The following is a 22,857-nucleotide window of genomic DNA, read 5'->3' on the forward strand; positions in this document are numbered from 1 at the left end:
CGCCACACTTAGTGTGAAGGGGGTTAGGAATCACCGTGATGTTGTTCGGGCGGTCGGTCGGTCTGTTGCAAAATCTTGCGTAGCGAACTCCTTCTACAGTTTTGAAGCAATTTAAATGAAACTTAGGGTAAATGATGACAATGAGGTACAGATGTGCAAGACATGTTTTTTTTTGTGTGTGTGTTTGTTGGACAATGCGTTGCCATCGTAACCACAATTTTACCAAAACCTTGTGGATTGAATAACTTCCACAGTATTTAAGCAATTAATTTCAAAATTGGTATCTATGATGATCTATAGGTGTAGTTATGCAAGACACTCTTTGTGTTTGTATCAAAGCGATGCCATGGTAACCGCATGTTTTCTTCGAAATCTTGTGGAGTGAACAACTTCCACAGTTTTGAAGCAATTGAAATCAAATTTGGTAGGCATTATGGCCTTGAGGCATAGATGTGGAACACATAATTTTTGTGTTTGTCGGACAAAGCGTTGCCATGGTAACCATAATTTTACCAAAACCATGTGGATTTGATAACTTCCACATCATTCAAGCAATTAAGGTCAAATTTAGTATGTATGATGATCGGGAGGTGTAGTTATGCAAGACACCAATGTATTAATATAAGAAAAATGTGTTGCCATGGTAACCACTCATTTTTGTATCATATTGAACCATTTAATCTATGAAGGTGAAATTTGGTGTGTATGATGCTCTTTAAGTGTAGTTTTGCAAAATGTCCTTTGTATTTGTATCGGACAATGCGCTGCCATGGTAACGGCGGTGAGTTGGCTCAGTCGGTAGCGCGTCTGCCTCACGATCACGCGGCCCGGGTTCGAACCCGAGTCTGGACTGAGCAATGTTGTGTGTAAACATACCGTCCCCTCTAGCAAGAGGCAAAACACTCTGTCCCTCGGATAGGACATAAAATGGAGGTCCCGTGTATGAGAGAGTCACAGCTCATGCACGTAAAAGATCCCGCTTCATTCATTCATCGAAAAGAGCAGGGTGTCTAACCCGGTGAAGTGGTCCCACCCCACATCCAACTGGACCCCATGGAAGACCAGCTTAGTGTAGCTGAATATGGGCTATCCAGCCATCTTCACAGATGGAAAATGAACAACAACAACAACAACAACAACAACCGCATTTTTTGTTAATCCTGTGGAGTGAACTTCTTCCACAGTTTTCAAGCAATTGAAACCAAATTTGGTAGGCATTATGGCCTGAGGTATAGGTGTGGAACACATAATTTTTGCGTTTGTCACACAAACCGTTGCCATGGTAACCACAATTTTACCAAAACCTTGTAGATCGAATAACTTTTCCATCATTCAAGCAATTAAGGTCAAATTTAGTATGCGTGATGATCTAGAAGTGTAGTTTTGCAAGACGCCAATGTGTCAGTTTAAGGAAAATGTGTTGCCATGGTAACCACTCATTTTTGTATCAAAATAAACTATTCAAGCTATGAAGGTCAAATTTGGTGTGTATGATGGTCTCAAACTTTTTACCCAAACCTTGTGGAACTCAGTGTCAACTCTGTAATTGTACAGTAAACTAATATTATTCTGTTTCCAATTCGACAAGTGCACAAACTTGGTATTAACGTCATTGCCCGCATCACGTCACATACTATAAAGCGACACTAAGGGGCGGGGGTATTAATCACCTTCAGTGATAATTCTAGTTTTTCTACCCAACGTGATGTGCTTCCGTCTTCAGATGGGAAGAATGACGCGGAATGTCTGTTTCGATTTCTAGAAACATGTTGCGTTGATGCCTTGATATCTTGTAAGAGTGTTTGTTTGTCGTTCTGTCTTGTGAAGGAAGGTTTGTTTGCACGAAAATGGAATTGGCTGATAGTCTCATGATCTTAACATTATCCATGATTATCACTGTATTGTCGGTAAGATTTGTAAGATTTTATTGACTCTTCGACCCCTTCTAGGTGTATGAGAGTACAAACATCCAATTTACAATATCATGAATACAAATATGTAAGTGATAATGTATATGACATATACATGTGAAAATAACAGATATAAATAAACATGTTTACAAAACAAGGCGTAAACTACTCTACTACTTATAGGTGTACACACATTTATATCTACTTTACTTTCTACAAAACTGTCTTTCTTCTTTGGTTTTGAAGCAAACTGAAACATAATCATTCTGACAAATTTGGCCAGTTTTTTTTTTTTTTTTTTCAAATGGCAAGCATTAGCTGAATTGAATAGTTTGGCCATTATGTAATGCACTTGGTCTATTGGCCGTCAAGCTATACCATACGCAGGCAAATGCAATAGTCTCTCTTTGTGGAAAAGGGACAAACAAAAATATAATGAAATTCATCCCCTATCTGCAAATGAACAAATAGTACAATGCAATTCATCTGTCAGGCTTGCATCAAACCTGCCCTTATTAACGGGGTAATCCATTAGATCGGCATCTGAATTTACTTAAAGTAATATAATCTTTCTTACTCAGGAACTGTAAATACTTCTCAAACATCAAATTACCTTTAAACATTCTATAATTTGTACAAATTATACTTGACCATGTGGCTGCTCTCTACTCTTGACTAACCATATCAAAATGTCTAACTTTTGAAGTGTGTGAAATCCATGCAGCACTAAATCCTCCCCCTTGTGCTAACCACACATCCCCTAGCCCTGCATAATCAAAAGTATTTGCGATGAATAATAACCATTGTGATTTTGACGGAGAGTATTGTCAGTATTGTCAGTATTATCATTCTTTTGACGATGCTGACAATAGCGATTATGTTGTTGTTGATGATGATGATGATGATGATGAAGACTGTCATAAAGATCAATCGTATTTCCTATATTGGAGATGAAATGATATGGAAAACATCAGGCGCATCGTGATGCATTCATTCACCACACACAAAAAGAAGATACTTTTGGACGACTGTGTTATATGTCAGAAATCTATAAATAGCGGAGAAAGTGCCATGCTGTATAAAATGGTAATAAGTAGCATTTCTTTTTATTTTTATATGCATTTGTCTTTGATAGGGGAAGATGATGGCATTACATGTCCCTGAAATGATATGGTGTGTATGTGTGTGTTGCGGGGGGGGGGGGGGGGGGGGGTACCTTGGTGCATGGAGCTACAACGTATAGCTCCATGCTTGGTGTTTCCTATATACTTCATCATGATAGGCCTATAGGTGTAGTCAAAGTCTCATCACATGTAAATTGAGAAGGTTATGATTGCAGCAATCCATCTTTCACGTCGATAATGCGATGAATAATACAATTTAAAGCAAAGTATCTCTCACAATTTAACATGTTGTGATTCTCCGAAGCAGAGATGGGGTACCGTTTAAATTATAAGTGCATTTATTAAGGTGGTATCACGTCCCTATCCAGTTATACAATATAATAATCTTCTGAGCTCAGAGCTTAAACATATCTCCATGTGTCAAATACTAACAACCTTCTAATTCAAGGACTAATAACTCCCAATATTATTCTTTATGACTTATACACTAAATTACTATAAAGTAACATTGTAATTCTCACAATGTTAACTTATATGAGACGGCGTGGGCATGTGGCTTGCCATCCCTGACCACAATGTCGGTTCAGAGTTCAGTTCAGTTCAGTCCAAACTCGTGGTTCCGGTTTTTCAAATAGTGGGGGATTTCATTATACTGACTTTGCTTCGCGAATCGGCTTTCTCCATGACGACAGCCTTGTGTCCTTGGAGACGGCTAACGCGGATCGCGTGGAGAGGTGTCAGGGCGACAACGACGTCCTTCGACCAGCCGACCGCGGTTCAGCAAAGGCGACGGATCCAGCCCCGCGTAACCGGCATTGTTGTGGAGGGGTGGGGGGGGGGGGGGGGGGGTGTCTCGAACTCGGCAAGGGAAATCCGGGCAAACGGATCAGGCAACGGCTGAGCAGGAGACACCTGTGGAGTCTCGACCCGGTGATTGTGTGAGCTTCAACACCTTATCCATGTGGACGAAGCTCCACTATACCCTTATTACAGCCGTCTGGAAAAACAAGGATTATAAACAACATCTTACGGAACAACCGTCTTACAATATCAACTTTTATAATACCTTCATCTTGTTACTATCACCAACTCACTAACATAGTAAGGGCATTTTAAACACACTCAAACAGCCTGTCATGCTTAAGCCACTTATAAGATGATGTAACAAATACAGAAAATATCACAAGGGGCCTCTCGTATGTAACACTCCGTGACAAACTCCTCATCTTCACTATTTTTTTTTTATTGAGAAAACAAATACAGATTTTTGAGATGATTACTCATTGCTACAGTTGTATAATACATACCCATGTGTTTCGCCAAAGTTCATCGTAGCAGTATATGCCAGGCGTCCCGCCTATAAACTCCGTTTCTTGTGCAAACATATACAATTAATTCCACCTTGTCGGTCAGGTGCAAACTTGTATGCATTGCATTAGGGCACGTCTCTGTCATAATACTGGGGAGTGACACAGCATTTTTTTTGTACTTCTTCACTTTCCGAAAAACGGGACACAGAATCCAGTGTAAGTTACGTGACGACACTACATGGATCAAACTGAATGCTCTTGGGTAATCAATGAGTACCATAAAAACGAGATAAGAGCAAAAAAAAAAAAAAAGATCACAACACTTGTTGAGGTTGATGAAACAAAATGTACAGATTGCTGCTCAATTCCGGGGGGAAAGTTATATCGAAGTACTACATCTTGTATAATCAACGCTTCTATATAGCTTTACGTTGGTATAGTTTGATAACCAAGTCCTGCTTTTCTTTTTCTCGGTTACAGTCAATTTCTGAGCCCTACGTTCTAAGAGTGCAGCCTGGGTAACATCTCAAAAATAAATGTCATACTATATACGTTATTATACAGGAATATTATAGAGGGCCCTTTAATTTTACATATAATAGTGTGATAACACAAGCGATTATCTCGGTCTATTGTAAATAGTAATCATGATTTAATTGTTTCGTCTATTGTGAATGTACGGCAAGAGGAAGGGAGTAAAATATAATAAAAACAACTCTTCAAACGGCATTCATTCCATTATCGAAGTAAATAAAGAGTACAATAAAGTCAAGCAGAAACAGTACCTTCATCCAACATACCTTCATCCACGGTCAACGCTTACATTGGGAGGTGTTTATGTTTCCCCTCGATGGGGAGAGATAAAAATGGAGACGTTACGAAGTTTGAAAAACAGGAAGACGATGATATTTTTTCTTAGCAATTCTAAAACAATGATCAAACACTCGCACTCACACATACCACCCCTTGACGAACAGTGTCTATAGTAGACCCCCCCCCCTTTTTTTTCTTAAATGACACAAGAATTAGATAATCTAGTTCATTTTTATTTTCTGTATTTTTTGATGTTCATGACCAACGTATATCATCATATCTTCTACTTTTGATTGAAAGTTTTCCAAAGATTCAATAAAGGATCTGCACTATAGGTCGCATCAAATACTCTATTTCGGGGGGTTTTCCTACTTAGATAAAATACCAACGTATATATCAAAATCGCCTACTTTTTTGAATGAAAATTTCCAAATATTCCATTAAAACATGTGCACTATACATCACTGAATCTAATAAAAGCCCAAGCTCCCACATCCTCCCCCTCTCGGTTGTTGCTCATAGTCTATATCATCTTTAAATGATAATGCGTAGAAGAAAGTCACGCAGAGACTAAAGAGTTTGGTTGTGTGTTTTGTTTTTTTTTTTCATTTCCTGCACAATTTGAATTCAATCATCGTCTTATCTTCTTCAGTAAAAAAAAAAAAAAAAAAATCGGAATACTTGCCCAAAAAATGCACCAGATTGTTGAATTTCAATTCTTGAAAGCAAAAAAAACAACAACAACAAACAAACAAAAAACTCCCCAGTGTGGGACGAGATATACCCTTGCACCCCCCAACACACACACACGCACACACACACACACACACACACACACACACAAGCACATGCATTCAAGACGGTTGCCATTAGGTATATGGTTTTCAAATAATGAGCAGTAGATTAGAAAACGACGCAACAACTACAGAATTACATTTCTGTTGTTTTGCAATGTTAATAAATAGACAACGTATCGTCTAGCTTTTTTGTTTTATTTTGAATATTCTAAATTTTATTCCATTTAAGTGTTATGGGGGCCAGATAGTTGATTTTTAATTGTCTCCCAAAGTGCAAAAGCTCCCTCGTCTACGCGATTAAACATATCCCCCCCCCCCCCCCACCCCTCACGTTCATGCGACACGACCACTATATACACCTTCATTGAGTTGTTGTTGGCGTGAGCATGTGTGTATGTGTGTGCAGAAATGTGTGTGTGCTTGTGTGTTTTAAGATAGGTTCCTTGCAGGTATAGCTGTCCTTCGATCCATTGACATATTATTGGTTCTGAAAGATGATGACATCGTGAAATTCGCCAAAGTTGAATATCAGGCTAACTTTCAACATCCCCTTTCAGTTTTCAGACCATACTCGTACTATTTCGCTATTCAGTATGATGACATATAAGTATTTCTAAGTCTATGTGTTACTAAATGCTGACGATATGATAGTTATGGCTGAGCCTGCTGACGAACTGCAAACTGCTTTATCAACTGTACACCAGTACCGTGAGCTTTTGAAATTGTCTGTTAACACAAGCAAACAAAGATTTTTTTTTTCTCTCGTAAAAGTGCGCAGATACCCCTAGCTTATACTTTTGGCGATAGTTCCCTTAATGTTGTTTGCAGTTGATGATTATATATACCTCGGAACTACTTTCAATTATAATGGTTCCTTTAATAAAGCTATCAATAAACAGGTTAATCAAGCGAGAAGAGCTATGTTTGCTTTAATTAGCAAAGCGAAGAAATTGTGCTTACCTGTGCGATATTCAGTAGGAGCTTTTCTGATCAGCTTGTTGTTCCGATTTTATTGTATAGTAGTGAAGTGTGGGATTTTCAGAAGCTAGATTGTATATTTCATAGGAAATTAAAACGTGGCACTGCCAAATGCATGGTGTACTGCGAAGTTGGTAGATTTGCCCTCGCAAGTAGGGTGGAGATGCGTATTATTATGGTTAATTTTTGGGCAAAGATTAGTCAAGGTAATAAATCTAAACTCTTTACACCGTCTACAATTTGTTACGAAAACTTCATGAAAACTGTGATTTTCATTCCAGATGGATCTTAAAAATTAACAGTATTTTAGACAAAATGTCACATGGAATGAAAGTCATCATGCAGTGGACCGTAGATTACATAATATAGATTATCAAAACTGGAATGAAGAAGTTAATAGAAGTCGTTTATGTTTCAATTCCAGAATTTTTAAACAGGAAGCTGGTTTAGAAAAATATATGTTAAATTTGGAGGTAGGGGATATGATATCTTTATGTAAATTTCGATAGGGTAACCATATTCTGCCAGTTGCCAAATGTCGTTATTCATCTGATCTACCTCTTGAAATATGTTCGTTGTGTAGCCATGAAGTAGGGCCTACATTATTATATAGGGTGATGAATTTCATAAGTCCATCATTTTAATCAATTCTTGCCTTTACGTGTTTGCTGTTAGAGCTTATATAACAACAAAAAATTATACATCTTTTATCTCTCTCTCTCTCTCTTTTAATGTATAATTTATTTATATTTGTTGAAAAGTGAAGATTGTTGATACTCAAATGTATTTCTTCCATGCCCCTGAAGGTGCAGTTCAACAAATAAAAATCACTGTATCACTGTAAATCACTGTAGGATATTGACTCCCTCAACGTCGAAAACTGGTATAGTTTGAGGTGGTTTTATCCACAGAACTCTTTCTGTGGTTTTATCCTGTCGACCATCGTATCAGAGTCCGGTTGGCAAATTAAGGGTCAGGAAACCAAAGCTAGGGGGTGTTTCATCAACGTTTGACAATCACCAAAGTAACAGTCAGTGACCAGAGCATCTCATCCAATCAAAACCAACTATTCTGCTGAAATTGTCAGCGCTGCTGACCAACGTTGATGAAACACCCCGCAGACTAGTTGTCTGGCTGAGCTGTTCGTAGGCTGGGTGACCTGCCTGTCCTGTGATGTCGATGGTGAGCAGAGCTAGCAGACGACATCATACAGTGGAGAAATGGATTTACAAACCAAGGCCAAGGGTTCCATGAATGTGCCTCTGTTTGGTTGTAAGTGTTCGAATAATTTTTCTTTCTGATCCTTCTGAAAATTGTAGCCAGCAAGCACGGCAGTTCTGTAAATATCGGTGTGCACATTATCGCTATCGATCGTCTTTTGTTGCTCTGAAAACTGACCACTCATTCGGCCTTGGCGCATGGCGGATCTCGTGACTCGATCTTATATTAAATTATATACACTGTAGGCCCATATACGTTAATTTGTGTTGGATAATGCCCCTCACACCCCATTCCTTTTCACCCCGCAAATTATGTCAAACCTTAGTCAAATTAACAGTTATACAGTCTATGTAGCCATATTATGAGCGCGATGTTAACTTTGTCGCTATCCTGGGTTTTAGGGGGCTAATTTATCTTCGGCTTTTAATTCAGCACAACCGCTGCTCGCAGTTAGGAGGCCTAAGTTTAACCATGTAACGTTAGTATTACTAGTCTATTAAGTCCTGAATGTAGCATTACATTTTCACTATTACCTAGTAAAATTATGGCCTAAATTTAGCCCTAACCTATTCCCTAACTAAATTAACCTCATAAGCTCAAACATTAAGTTACCCTAACCCACATTTATATAACAATTCTAACCCTGCCTGTTAAACTCTGACCTCGACCGACAAGTATGTCTAATTCCTCGAAAAACTTCTCATTTATGACAATGACATTTGCTGGGTCAGTTTTTAAAAACTAACCCAGCATAAATGAGAAGTTTTTCGTGGAATTAGACATACTTGTCGGTCAAACTCCAACATTGCAAAGGCCACCTAAATTCAGTCATGTTAATTTGAATGCGATCACTTCACTTTTTTTCAGGTTTAGCAGAGGTGAATTATGTCTAACGACTAACTTCAATTAATTTTACCATTGTATGTCGCCACTACATAAAGTCGCCAGACATTCACATTGCATGTAACGTGCGCCACGATCAGAAATCAGCTGGGGTGAGTAGAGGATTTTTACCTGCACACTGTACACCCAGCACTTGACAAGCACAAGGTACGATAATACGCCAGAGGCGGACTGTACCAGACTGGAAGAAGAAGAAGAAGAAGAAGGGTGACAGATTTTCACGGCTTCAAAAGACATTCCTAGTTCACCTTTTTCCTCCATAAAAACACAAATAGGTGTAGAGTAGAAAGGCCTAATTCATCTCCAATCCAAATGTATTTTATCATATGTAACAAGTGACAAAACCATTTTTAATGCAAGAATGTTTTTGATTTCAAATGGATTTCAGGTGGCAGATTAACACCGGTTGGCCCCTACAAGGGGTGTTGGACAGTAAACTAGAAGAAGAACACAGTTTTTCAAACGCGATGATGCACAATGCATCCTACATGGAAGTGTGTGTGTAACACACACGCTAATAATGCGTGGCGCGTTATGGGCAGCGAACTAATTCAGTGCCTATCATTTGTTCGCCAACCCGGGAGTGCGTAGGAAATACACACAAGTGGTGACTGTCAATATGATAATTGATGTTACAGATCATATATGGCTATGTAACTGCGACCCCCAACTAACCCCAACTAACGCGTAGTATAACTGTGTACAAGGAGCGCCCCGGGGATAATGGCTGTCCTGAAGTCAGAAGCCTAAAATAACGTGTTTAGTTAACACTCCAGTGACACTTATACATGTTAGATCTTGTATTTTATTGTCTATTCTGGAGAAAACAATCCATTAATGCATTGTCATTATATATGTAGCATCCCGTAGCCTGGGCTGTAGTAACGAATTGATAACCCTTCTTCTCCCTAGCCCTACCAGACAACCAGACGCCCGAACACTTGTGTACAGCGACAGGGCTGTGTATAGTTACTTCTCCCTGCAGATGAGCATGAGCAACTGCAATCGACTAGATGCTGGTCTTTTCCTGATGAAAAAATTATACATTAACATGCATTGTACTGTAGTGTTCTTATGAAGTTTAATGAGATGTAGACTCTAGATCTGCTACTAGAAGTTTAAGTACCATACTAGAGTGCTTGATTACAGCCCAGCTGTAGAGGCTAGCCCGACCAGACGCCATGCGACTTCTGTACAGCGGAAGGGCTGTGTATAGAAGTTACCCAGATGCCTAGGTTTTGTTGCACTCTGAATTCCATACTCAGGGATAATATTTTGAGCAAAAATGATTCTAATTATTTACAAAGTCCTGAAAATTATAAGTTTTGCAAAATTTTTTGAATTATTAATTTCAGTTTTGTGAAAAATACTTCAAGTTAACCCCTCTTCAAATGGCTTTTTAATAGGCCCTATTGTTTTGTTGTTGTAAGCTTTCTTTTTCTTTTTTCGCTTGTCAGCTAGTTAAACCCGGAAGTGGCACCAGAAATATACTGGGCCCCACACCCACTTTTAAAATGCAGCATCCGCCCTTGTATGACAGAGCTTATGCTAGTCTACAGAAAAAAATGGGGAAAAAAATGTTAATGTATAAGCTTTGATTACACTTACAGATGGCACATTCCAACTAAAGGGGTTTGACACCATACACAAGTGCCTGGATACAGCTCTGCAGAATGGATACCGCTTGATAGGTGAGTGGTAATTTGGATTTTATTCTTTGCATTTACAAAATACCAAAAGGAGACTCTTGCCAAAAATGAAACTACTTTTGCAGAGCTGCCAACTAATGTGCTATGTTAATTATAATGATGTCGAAGTCTACATATGATGTTATTTTTCTTTCCCTCTACCCTCTATATTTCTGTGCTGATGCAATGATATTTCCACCCTTTGTGTAATATTTTACTCTCAATGTATAACATAGATACTGCTGCAGTGTATAAGAATGAAGAAGACATTGGGATTTGCCTGAAAGAATTGCTTCCAAAGTACGGTCTGACACGAGCAGATGTCTTCATAACAAGTAAGCTCGGTAAGTGACAAGGTAATTGATGTAGCCTTTGGAGGGCACAAGTGATCAAAAGTCAGGAAGACTAGAATACATTGGCAAGACTACAAGAAGTGAGAGCAAGAATCCCATACCATTTTTGTTTAATTTCTACAAAAATTGCCAATAACTGCAATTATTCTGTTTTTGTGAAATCTATAAATTTGGAAAAACAATTTGGTATCAAAAAAAGAAAACTGTTATTGAAAAAAGACACAAATTGATTTCATTCAGAAGCAACGTAATGTGGTTTCACAGTTTCAGAAATGTGTTGTGACATGTGTTCTCTTTAATTTGAACCAAGATCCTGGAGATCAAGGTCCAGGAGCCTATGAAGCATGCATAGAGTCCATGAAGAGACTACAACTGGACTATCTGGACCTGTACCTCATCCACTGGCCAGGGACCAAGAAGTTGAAAGCAGATGATCCCAAAAATGCTGAGATGAGAAGAGAGAGCTGGAAAGCTCTTGAGAGAGCTCATAGGGAAGGTAGTAAAATTGTGATTATGAATTATCATATGTGTATATATATATATATGTATATATATATATATATATATATATATATATATGTGTATATACATTGTATATATATACATATATATATATATGATGCATCACGCATTACCCCGGGGTACCATAGTACCCATAATACCCCGGGTTACCGCGTCGTGTAGCGCCACCTCACGTCCACTGGAGGACAGCCGCAGAGAAATGCATGCATTGTGTGTGCGTGTACATAGTCACTCCCGTGCCACTGCACGATGCATGCATGGCACGCTGTGCTAGCAATAGCATGTGCTTCAGTGCACTGCACTGTAGTGGCTAGCGCCACTAGCTCCAGCACCAAAATAATTTCCACTTTTTGGCAACCCAGGTTACAACCTTTTTAAAAAAACAAATAATTCAACAAAATTACTGATTTTCATTTGGTACCCCCCGGATACCAGTTATGTCATCAGATACATAAATGAATTTTGCATGTATATGAAGGGGGGCACTGTATGCATGGGTGTATGCAAGGGGGGGTCGAGAGGGTCGTACGACCCCCCCCCCCCCCAAAAAAAAAAAAAATTTTCAAAAGGTCCACTTTTTGTAAAGACATTTTTGTTTTTCGAGGACTTATTACCCTATATACAACAGGAAAAAAAAGTGACCAAGTGGTGTTCCAGCAAATTGGCAAAAACCTCGTAAATTTCGTAACTTAGTTTTAATATGCCATAAAAGTTTGCCTTATTTCTAAGCCGCACTGCCATGCCGAAAAAGTCACTTTCGTATGCACCAAATGGCCTCATTTTAAGATATAAGATTCAAAAACTCCCTACCGTCCACACCCTCCCCCCGCTCGGTAGCTCCACTCCCTCGCAAAGGTAAAGGTCCAAAAATTTTGATTACGACCCCCCCCCCCCCCCCCCCCCCCAGAAAAAATCCTTGATACACCCCTGGTATGTGTATGTATTGTAAAATATGAATATGAGTAACTTTGTGTGTAGATCATGTAAATATTGGTAGTCACTATGACAATGACAGTGGCTTCATATAAGTATGAAATGATCAATCAGAAGTGAGAAAAGTAAAGGTCTTATCTTGAACTAGATCTTTCAGTAATCCTGCCATCATTCAATCGACTAAAATAAGCAGATTTCTCCAACACAGAATAGTAATTGTCACTCCATGTCTTTTTTTTGTGTGTGTGTCCTCAACAAGTTTTGTTCATGGGGAAGGTAATTTGTCTGTTACCCTGCTTATATGTTTGCTTTATTATCTTGTAGGGAAATGCAAGCAGATTGGAATTTCAAACTACCTCGTCCACCATATGGAAGAACTATTTATGTATGCAGAAGTCAAGCCTGTTGTAAATCAGGTATGTTTTAAGTTGTGAAAAGTTGTTCTACTGTATGTGCAGTGTATTTGTCCAGATGTTAGCACATGATTGCTTATCCTTATTCTAAATGAGGGCAAATGGTGAATATAGATGGTTCTTAAGCTCATGTTGTGTAATGAGCATGTTGTAATCATATTACAAGAGATTAGGTGTGAACTACCTTCTTTGTAACTCCCAAATTTGTTTGCTTTTCTAGAGACATCAGTACCAGGTATGATTCACAAGACAAAATGTTCAAAGGTAACCATTAGATTTGCTTCATTTGAAAGAAGGCAGATGAGATGCTATCTTCAGTGTCTGTTGACATTGGAGCTATAATACTATAAAAATGTTATTTATAGAAGTGTTCATACATGAGATGACTATCTCGCAACATTTATCATTCCAGTTACCTAGCAGAAAAGGGGTAACTTGTTTGAGCACACAAGTTCAGTTTTAGCCACCTGTGTTCATTTTCTTTTTCACTGTTTTACCAAACTGGAGTAGAAATGTGCCAATCTATACTTCTGGTATACACAAATGAGAAATTTCCTTTTCTTTCACTTTATGACCTGTACTCACGGAGAGACTCTGACTATGGAAATGATGATCTTGATGCATGCTACAAATGATTGACTGATTTGGATGACACTACATGTATTAAACAATGTCAATTCTAACTGTTTTTATGCCTCCGCCAACGAAGTGGCCGGAGGCATTATGTTTTCGGGTCGTCCGTCCGTCCGTCCGTCCGTCCGTCCGTCCCATTTTGTTTTTGTCGATATCTCAAGAACCGTGAGGTGGTTTTGCATCAAACTTGGCATGAGGGTATATCCTGGGGGGATGATACTTTGTTCGGATTTTAGGGTCACGGGGTCAAAGGTCAAAGGTCACAGGTTATTTTGTGAAAAAAGGTTGAAATTTCATGTTTTTCTCCATATCTTGCAAATGGTTCAAGGTATCTTCATGGAACTTAGTATATATGCATGTACCGATGAGCAGTGATTATCTAGGGAAGTTGGGGGCCATGGGTCAAAGGTCAGGGGGTCAAGGGTCAAGGTCAACTCCTCAAAATATCACTACTTTCCTTATATTTATACAATGCCTGAAGGATTTTTTTTTAGAACTTGATGTATGCATGTATAACCCAATATATATTCTGTGGGAAGTTTCTTGCCAAAAGGTCAAAGGTCAAAAGTTCAAAGGTCAAGTGAAAGTGCTAAATTGCACTTCTTCCTCCATATCTCAAAAGTAACTCAAGGTATTATCATGAAACTTACATATTTATACATGTTCTACCTACCAGTGATTCTCTTTGGAACTGTGAGGTCAAAGGTCAAAGGCCAGGTTTAGATAATAGTATTTTACCATTTGATACTGAAATTATACTTTTTCTCAATACCTTGAAAATTACTCAATGCATAAACTTATAAAAGGGTCAAAAGTCAAGTAAAAATCATCAGTTCCCCCAAATACCTGCACTCTGACGTTTTAATCATTCATCCAATTGAACCTAGTTCTAGGAAAGTGAACATTCAGCACATTTGTTGCAAACCTGTCATTTTAATATTTTGCCAATTGTGTGAAACTGTCATCACACATTGTCAAGACATTGTACTATAGACCTACCTGTATTAGGAGAACCATGCATTATGGCGGAGGCATACACCAGTCGCTGTAGCGACATTTCTAGTTTTGCGTGCATTTTGATTTTGCAAATTTTGCGAGCGCCAAGATTCGCGAAATCAAAATGCACACAAAAATTCTTGTCTACACTATATGCATTGAACGCCAGTGGCAATTAACAAAAACTCCATGCCATGGAAAAGGCAGTCAGCTCCAGTTCGCAAAAATTCAGTGCTGCGAATATATCATGTTTTACAGAATCATAACTTGTGGCATTCTTTTAAGTGATGTAATATAGCAGGTTGACAAGGAAACCTATTGAAGGAAATATCTACAGGTCATGAGTTAGTTTGTATATGATGTAATTGTTCACAAAGGGCTGGATTTTCAGTTGTTACTGAAGGTAACCAAATGCAATTCTAGAAAGTGGCAAACATTTGATCACATCACAGGGGAAATATTTCTCCACCAGTTTATATTGTTAGTGGACACAAAGGAGAAAACAAAAATTTAACGTAACTCGTAGGATTGTGGGCAAAGAGAGACACGTGGGAATTTCAAAATAAGTTTCATAATTTTCAAGGATTTTACAGTGCACAGTATCATGTATACCATATTTTCTTGATTTGATAGTCATGTTTACTCAATTGTAAAAATTCAGTGTTTTAGTGTGTTCAAATTTTTGTTACAGGTATTGTTTGGCTAATGATTGCACAAAATATTCAAGGGGTAAACCTTGTGTATGTCACACATGGCAACATTCAAGAATTTGGGATCCTGACTTTAATGACTGTCAAACTGAGAATGTGATATTCTTAACCTTTTAAAACCCTGTGTTTATGCACCTATGTATTTACAGAGTGAGTACCATCCCTATTTGCTGAATGAAGATGTGGTATCATGGTGTCAGAAGAATGGCATACAGTTCCAGGCATACACATCTCTAGGGAAGGGAGAGGTAAATATTGTTCTTGACTGCAGCTTATGAAAGAACTCAAACAGTATATTTTTATGTACCCTTAGATGTGAGGAGAATGTTGTGTTGAATATCAGTAACTGAATTAACACAATATACTGCATATCAATTCCTTGAAGCCCTATGTTGAAAATAAACATAAAGCTTTCAGTCATATTTCACATGAGTGCTGTGGAACAGATCTTTCATTGTTCGATTTCATAGGCCAGACTCTCTTTTTAGCCCACGTCACTGAGATATACATGTATTCTTAGGAATGATGTTGTAACAGTTGCCACTCATGTTTAATAGCACAATGTATATTTACAGGAGTGTGCATTGTAAAAAGTGATAATGAATGCCATATCAAAATAGTGTTTGATAGAGCTCAGTAGTGTAATGAAACAAATGAAGTCAACCCACTGAGCTGAGAAACTATCTTAGGTAAGGTTTAGTGTCACTCTGAGAATTATTACAATGAGTATTTCTACATGGAGATAATTTCCATGGAACCTGACAGCATTATTATCTTTCTCAATACAGCTTCTCAAGAACCCTCAGTTAGTGTCCATCGCAGAGAGAATGCAGCGGAAACCATGCCAAGTGGCCTTGAAGTTTGCTATGCAGGATGGCATTGGTATGTCACAACTCACATACGTATTCGCTACATGTGTACAGTGTACATGACATCATATGTATTGACTGGTGGATTAGGGATGAGCTATTAACATCTTTTAATGAATCCTTGTGCCAACTAAAGGTTGTTTATACACTCTGATCACATAATTGACAAGCTAATGAATTTCAGTGCTTTGACTGGCATTTTGTTCCCAGACACTAGCTATTCAAATATTTATAAGACAACTCCAGTACACTCTACTGCCTTTAGCGGCATGACGCCATTCTTGTCAAGCCTGGCAAAAGCATGAGATCAGAGAAACCGCATGGAGTTAACACCCTCTGACATGCAGGTGAACTGTACATTTCTAGGTCACATGCAACATCTACCATAAACATGTTCTTGCAGTTATGACATGAATGCGATAATACACTCTCTAAATTCTTTGTCCCCCCTATATTTTGTGTTGCCCTCATAATCACTACTTGATCTCTTTCACCGCGAGATAAATCAAATTGACCTTTAATCATTCCATTGTTTCATATGATATTCTCTCTCTCTCTGCCAATTCTTTATCACAGGAGTCCTACCAATGTCATCCAAGCCAGAGCACATCATTGATAACTGTGGTGTGTGGGGCTGGTCACTGTCTGAGGAGGATATGAGAACACTACGAAGCTTGAAAATCTACCACAGATACGCCTGGGATCCCACACCTATTGTTTAGCTTTAATGTTTGGTTTCATCCTCCCTCTCTGCTATGTTATAATAATTTGAGAAAAATTAGACATGTCTCGGGTATATTCCACAAATATAGCAAACATAATACTCAGGGTATTGGTACTTTTTAACCATAGCCTTCTACAATGTGAATCCCACTTAAGAATCAGATTTTCAAGTTTCAGGAACATTTCAAAAATATCAATTGTGTGTTAAAAGTACAGAAATTTGCCTTCCACTGGCATGCAAGATACAAATGATATCATGATATCAAGCTATTCTACATAGTTTGTAGAATATAAAGTAAAACAAGAAAGAAAATGTTGAAGTGTATTTAAAACGACAGTTGGAAGACCACCTGTGATCATGAAGCAACAGAAATTTTTTGTTTGTGCGAGAGTCAGAAATTGTACTTTGTATGTTATAAATCATATGAATAGCATAATTTGAGTGTCCCGCTGTACACACTACGTCACTGAAATTCTATGAAATTCTTCTCACATCCAGTGAAACTGCTGAAGATTCTAATGGAATAACAAGTTCAGTGATTGTTACCAAATGCAAAGTGTCATTTAGTAAGTTGTACGCTCACTGGAAGGGCCTACACCTCGCCACCCCACTTTCCATATAGACAGTGCAGACGAGCACAGGGACAGTGATCACCATTATTGAGGGTTTGAAGCAAAATATCTGCCAGACTAGATAAAAGTAAGCTAACTCGTCACAATAATTGGAGCCGACGCTCAAGCTTTCACATGCAACAGTCATTTATGTGATTGTAAGAACACTCACTCATTTATCATGCTCTTGAGCGCGGATGACGGCATACTTGCCAACTAATAAGATTTTATCAGATTAAGTAAGATTTTTAACATTAAAAATAGCAAAATAAGATTTTCTGTCAGAGAAATAAGATTTTTAAAAAAATATTTAGTTATGCCTTTCATGTGTATTTTCTGAAGATTTGACTGAAAGTAAGATTTTTAACTTCAGTTTGCATATAAGATAAGATTTTTGCAGTCCACAAGTAAGATATTTCATCTTGAAATGTTGGCAGGTATGTGATGGCAGTGAAATACTGTTCAATTCAATTCAATTCAATTTCAGTTTATTCAAAAACCAAATATAGATAACAAGATAACACAAATCGCTGATACAAAAATTCACATGGTTCTTAGGACCCCGAAAGAAGCAATTCAGGCTTGTGAGTGGGGCCCTATACAAGGTACAAATAAGTTGGGACTCACATCACAAAGGCCGACCGCCAATGATGTAAAGTGACATTCCCCATCATAATAATCAGTTGAGTGAACATTCAGATCAGTCACTGAAACCACCGACAGCAGACCAAGGTACCACGTAAGTTCACACACTAACACTACGACATGGCAAGTATATATCAGAACAATCATAATGTGTATACAATGGCAACAGGTAAACCTACATAAAAAAGGAGACCATAAACACACTAAGACACACACACACACACCCACACCCTCACACCCCCATACACAACCACACCACACAGAGCACTCAAAACTAAAGTAGGGTGGCCTATCTACATAACATCAAATAAATGTTTAACATGTAGTTTAACAAATTCATTTCAAATTGTCTAATAGATATTTTTCACACTGAACTTTGAACCTAGAAAATGTTGTACTGTTCCTAATGTCAACAGGTAGTTGGTTCCACTCTTTAATACAAGTGGTCAAGAAAGAATTCAAGGAAACAGTAGTCCTTACATGAGGACGATGGAAGAGGTTTCTTTGACGTGTGTTGTAATCATTAATCCGTGAGTTCAGGGCAAATAATTCTTTTTAACTGGCAAAATTGTGGCACTTATCTTCGAAGCTCAATAATATTCAGATTTTATACAAAATTCTTATACAATGTATGATTTTCAAGACAAACTGGGCTGTTTTGCCTCATTCTGCTTGGTTGTGGTAGTCTTGCAGAGTTCCAAGTATGGAGCGCTCTGTCCTACGTGTACATTTGTGTTCAATGCACTTTCAGCCATTTTACGCAGGGTGGCGGTTTTAGGGCCCCTGGTGATGTGCAGGTACCCAACTATATGATCTTGCATGCACTGTACTACATTATATGTTCAACAAATGCATAATTAGCCCAAGTGCAGTTTTCTTTCTCCGAGGCCAAAGGTCATGATGGAGTAGAATTGCATGAGAGCTAATTATGCATTATTTGCAGTGTATATTGGTTAACAACAGTGCATGAAAGAGCATGACTGTACCATTTTTTATAATGACAAATATTTTTAACATTCACTTATAACATGCCTTAGGTACTATTTCCTTAACACAGGATTTTTTGTGCAAGAATCAAAAAGTATAGTTAATGACTGTGAACTATAGAGAATCAACTTAACAACTGAAACATCTTCTTTTTCCTGCAAAAGTCAGAATATAAATTTTGTTTATTTTTATACATTGTGTATGTGTAAATAGTTCATGATCTTGAATGCACTGTACTAGATTACAGGGGCAGATCCAGGAATTCCTTGAAGAGGGGGCACCTTTACAAAATTAAAGGGGGGGGGGGCGCAGGCACCCCTCCCCTATTTTTTTTCGCTTTATTTCTTTTGTTTTGACAAAAAATAAACGGGGACACATGCCCGGTGCGCTCCCCCGTGGATTCGCCACCGAGATTATAGCTCAAATGCAGTTATTTCACCGAGGCCTATAGTTGGATAGTGACAAAAATACATCATGTAATAATCTTGGAGCGTACTCAATCATGATCACTGTGTAATATTCCATAATCAAGTACAAATCAAGCTATAGCAGTATCCATAGATCTTCAGCATGAGAGTGGATCGCATGCATGAAATGCCTGTACTACCATCATATGATCATATAGGTAGATGCAAAATTGGTGAAAAAACCTTGGACAGAAAAAAAGTCTGTTGAGAAGTTTTGGCACAAGATGTTGAAGTATAATTTAACTTACAAATCAGTTTGTGTTGCTGATATCTCATAAAGATGATATCTTGTCAGAAAATAATTGTACTGAGATAATATTCTATGTCAATTTGTTACAGCTTGTACAGGGCTGCACACTAACCCATTCTTTCTGCCGGTCCGACCTGTCTCTGTCGGACCGGTAAATGCCCCGTTTTACCATTTTTTACCGGTCCGAACAGAAAATTTACCGGTCAACAACGACAATTTAAAAAACATTAAATGACTTGCAAACTTATTTTCTTGGTTTTTTTTTATGGACGTACCCCCCGCCCCCAAATTTACATTGTACAGATTAATATTTTTTTTTAAACCTGCGTTATTTATTGCACAAGAAATTTAAAAAAAGATAAGAAAAAAAAATAGAATGTTTGTTTGTGAATTACAGTGTAAAATGGTAATGAACAAAATCAGATTGTATCAAATGCGTGCAAGTGACTTTTTCTAAACATCGGCGCACGAACTTGCTGCGTAATCTGCTTTTGGTGCTCAGTTGGATTGCGATGATTTAATGAATTATTTTAGCTGTGATATTTTGTGATGCACGCGCTACAAGGGGTTCTTTATTTTTCTCCCGATAAGCTCTTCGCATTTGTGCATGCGTTCTTGAAAGATACACGACATGTAGGGCCGAATCCTTTTTGCGCCCATTTCTACCTCAAATATTAGCGGGATTGTGACGATTTCATAAATTACTTCGGCTGTAATATTTTATGATGCACGCGCCAAAAGGGGTTGAAAATGTGTCCTTTAATTTTCCCCGATAAACTTTTCGAATTTCGTAGGTGCGTTCTGAAAAGACGTTCAACACGGCCGAATTCATGATACTTTTTGCGTCTATTTCAACCTCAAATATCAGCGGAAATGTGGCGATTTCATGAATTACTTCGGATGTAATCTTTTGTGATGCACGCACCAGCTAGAATGGTTGAAAATGCGTTCTCCATTTTTCTCCCCATAATCTCTTCGCATTTCCGTACATGCGTTCTTGAAAGGTATATGACACGGCCGGATTCACGATCCTTTTTGCGCCTATTTCTACCTCAAATATCAGCGTGATTGTGATGATTTCATGAATTACTTCGGCTGTAATCTTTTATGATACACGCGCCAAAAGGGGTTGATGATGATGATGATGATGAAACTGCATTTATGTAGCGCCCTTTATCCGTAGAAACATTCAAAGGCGCCCAGCTCCCACAATGTGTCACACATCATTCACAAAGTTGCTGGAAACTAGGTCTTCAGTTCAGACTTGAAGGTATTGAGGCTGTTGCAATTTCGAAGCTGGGTTGAAAATGTGTCCTTTATCTTTTCCCCGATAAATTCTTCGCATTTCGTAAATGCGTTCTTAAAGTATTAACACGGCCAAAAATCATGATTCTTTTTGCACCTATTGTTTCCTCAACTTCAACGGGACTGCGGTGATTTTATGAATTATCATTCGGCTGTAATCTTTATGATGCACGCGCCAAAAGGGGTTGAACATGTGTGTCCTGTATTTTTCTCCCAATAATCTCTTCGCATTTCGTACATGCGTTCTTAAAAGGTAGGCCTATACGACACGGCCGAATTCACGATCCTTTTAGGCCTTGTACAATGTGTTACCTTTGAACTAATGTACATGCATTATCTCTGAAGCTTTCCCATTTATCATGGTTGTGGATGTCCCAGGGTTCAGTCACATACAACCGTCTCAGTCAGTTCCCCCCCCCCCCCCCAACATTCTCATGATGTCAAAGATCTGATGTGGAAAAAAAATCATCTGATGTACTATGGAATAAATTGTTCATCAAAGAAATAAAAATAAATACACGTAGTATGTTGTGATCATTTATTTACCACAGTAGAATACATGAACATTGTAGTTCAATAGATGCACACTATTTTGTGCATGAAGCATGCAGTGAAATGGGAGTGTTAATATTTGACTTTGACTCAACATCACAAATGCATGATCATTATTCATCGAAAAGAAATCAATAAATCAACTGCAGTCATGAATGTACATGTATTCTATTACTGTAGTATACTTCACATAGTGATGTGAAATTATTTGTGTTTGATATGACTGTTTGATCCACTGTTTTGGAAAGGGTGAATGGTATTGTCCCAGGTTTAATGAAGAAGGGGTGTCATATGACTACTTTGTGTAATCTAAATTATAGTCCCACCTATGCATGCATTTTGATGGGTAAGTGTGATACAGATGCACATGTCTGTACCAAGGCAATGGCCTCTGGATCTGGCGCTCAAATTTTATTATGATCGATATACAAACTCTGTAATACTCTTCTTCAAACCGGGCTCTCACTATATACCTAACCATATAAAGCCCAAGGCCCCCCCCCCCCCCCCCACCATGTTTTCATTTGCCACTCCTACATGCTTTACCCAATTTCAACCCAATTTGGTGACTTTTCCTAAAATTTTATTGCATTTTGATAAGTAATTTAGCTATATCTGATTTTGCTCATTGTCATAGCAACCTTAAACTGACAACCATGTCCATCAGATTTTGTGAAGTAATTATGGTAGTGATATGATCTTATCATTTCCTTTATTTTCATATGACAGAGGCATCAAACAATAAATATGATAAAAATAATTGAAAATACAGCATTTTCAAAAGTTGAAAAATTTGTTTATCATGTTATCAATCTGTAAACTCAAAATTCCAATATCATAGAAATATGAAATGTGATACCATATAATACGAACCTATCCCAAATACGTCTCGTGTATTTAATAAATAGCGCCCCAATATGTCGACCTTGTGAAATTTCAACCATAACAAAGAGTGAAGGTTGACTTCCTTTTCCTTTTCGGCAAATATAAATATGATTGGTGTAAAATAAAATCATTCATTTTGGGGATTAAAGAATATAAAGAAAAACATGATATTTTCGCACATATCCTATGTATTTCTTATACTTTGGTAAATAGCACCCTCAATGGGTGACATTGAGAAATTTCAAATGTTGGATCATG

General features: G+C 38.0%; 1 protein-coding gene across 1 annotated transcript; it reads left to right on the forward strand.

The window, feature by feature from the left end:
* Nucleotides 1-8,171: 8,171 nt before the first annotated feature.
* Nucleotides 8,172-16,895, forward strand: LOC139738234 (glyoxal reductase-like). Its single transcript, XM_071648890.1, has 8 exons — nucleotides 8,172-8,204; nucleotides 10,667-10,747; nucleotides 10,981-11,088; nucleotides 11,408-11,593; nucleotides 12,877-12,968; nucleotides 15,454-15,552; nucleotides 16,093-16,186; nucleotides 16,750-16,895. The coding sequence occupies exons 1-8, from the start codon at nucleotides 8,183-8,185 to the stop codon at nucleotides 16,893-16,895; spliced, it is 828 nt and encodes a 275-aa protein (XP_071504991.1). The 5' UTR covers nucleotides 8,172-8,182.
* The last annotated feature ends 5,962 nt before the right edge of the window (nucleotides 16,896-22,857 follow it).

This window comes from Diadema antillarum, unplaced genomic scaffold, assembly GCF_040938485.1.
Source record: "Diadema antillarum isolate AM-2024a unplaced genomic scaffold, OU_Dant_1.0 seq00000731_RagTag, whole genome shotgun sequence".
NCBI classification, from domain to species: domain Eukaryota; kingdom Metazoa; phylum Echinodermata; class Echinoidea; order Diadematoida; family Diadematidae; genus Diadema; species Diadema antillarum.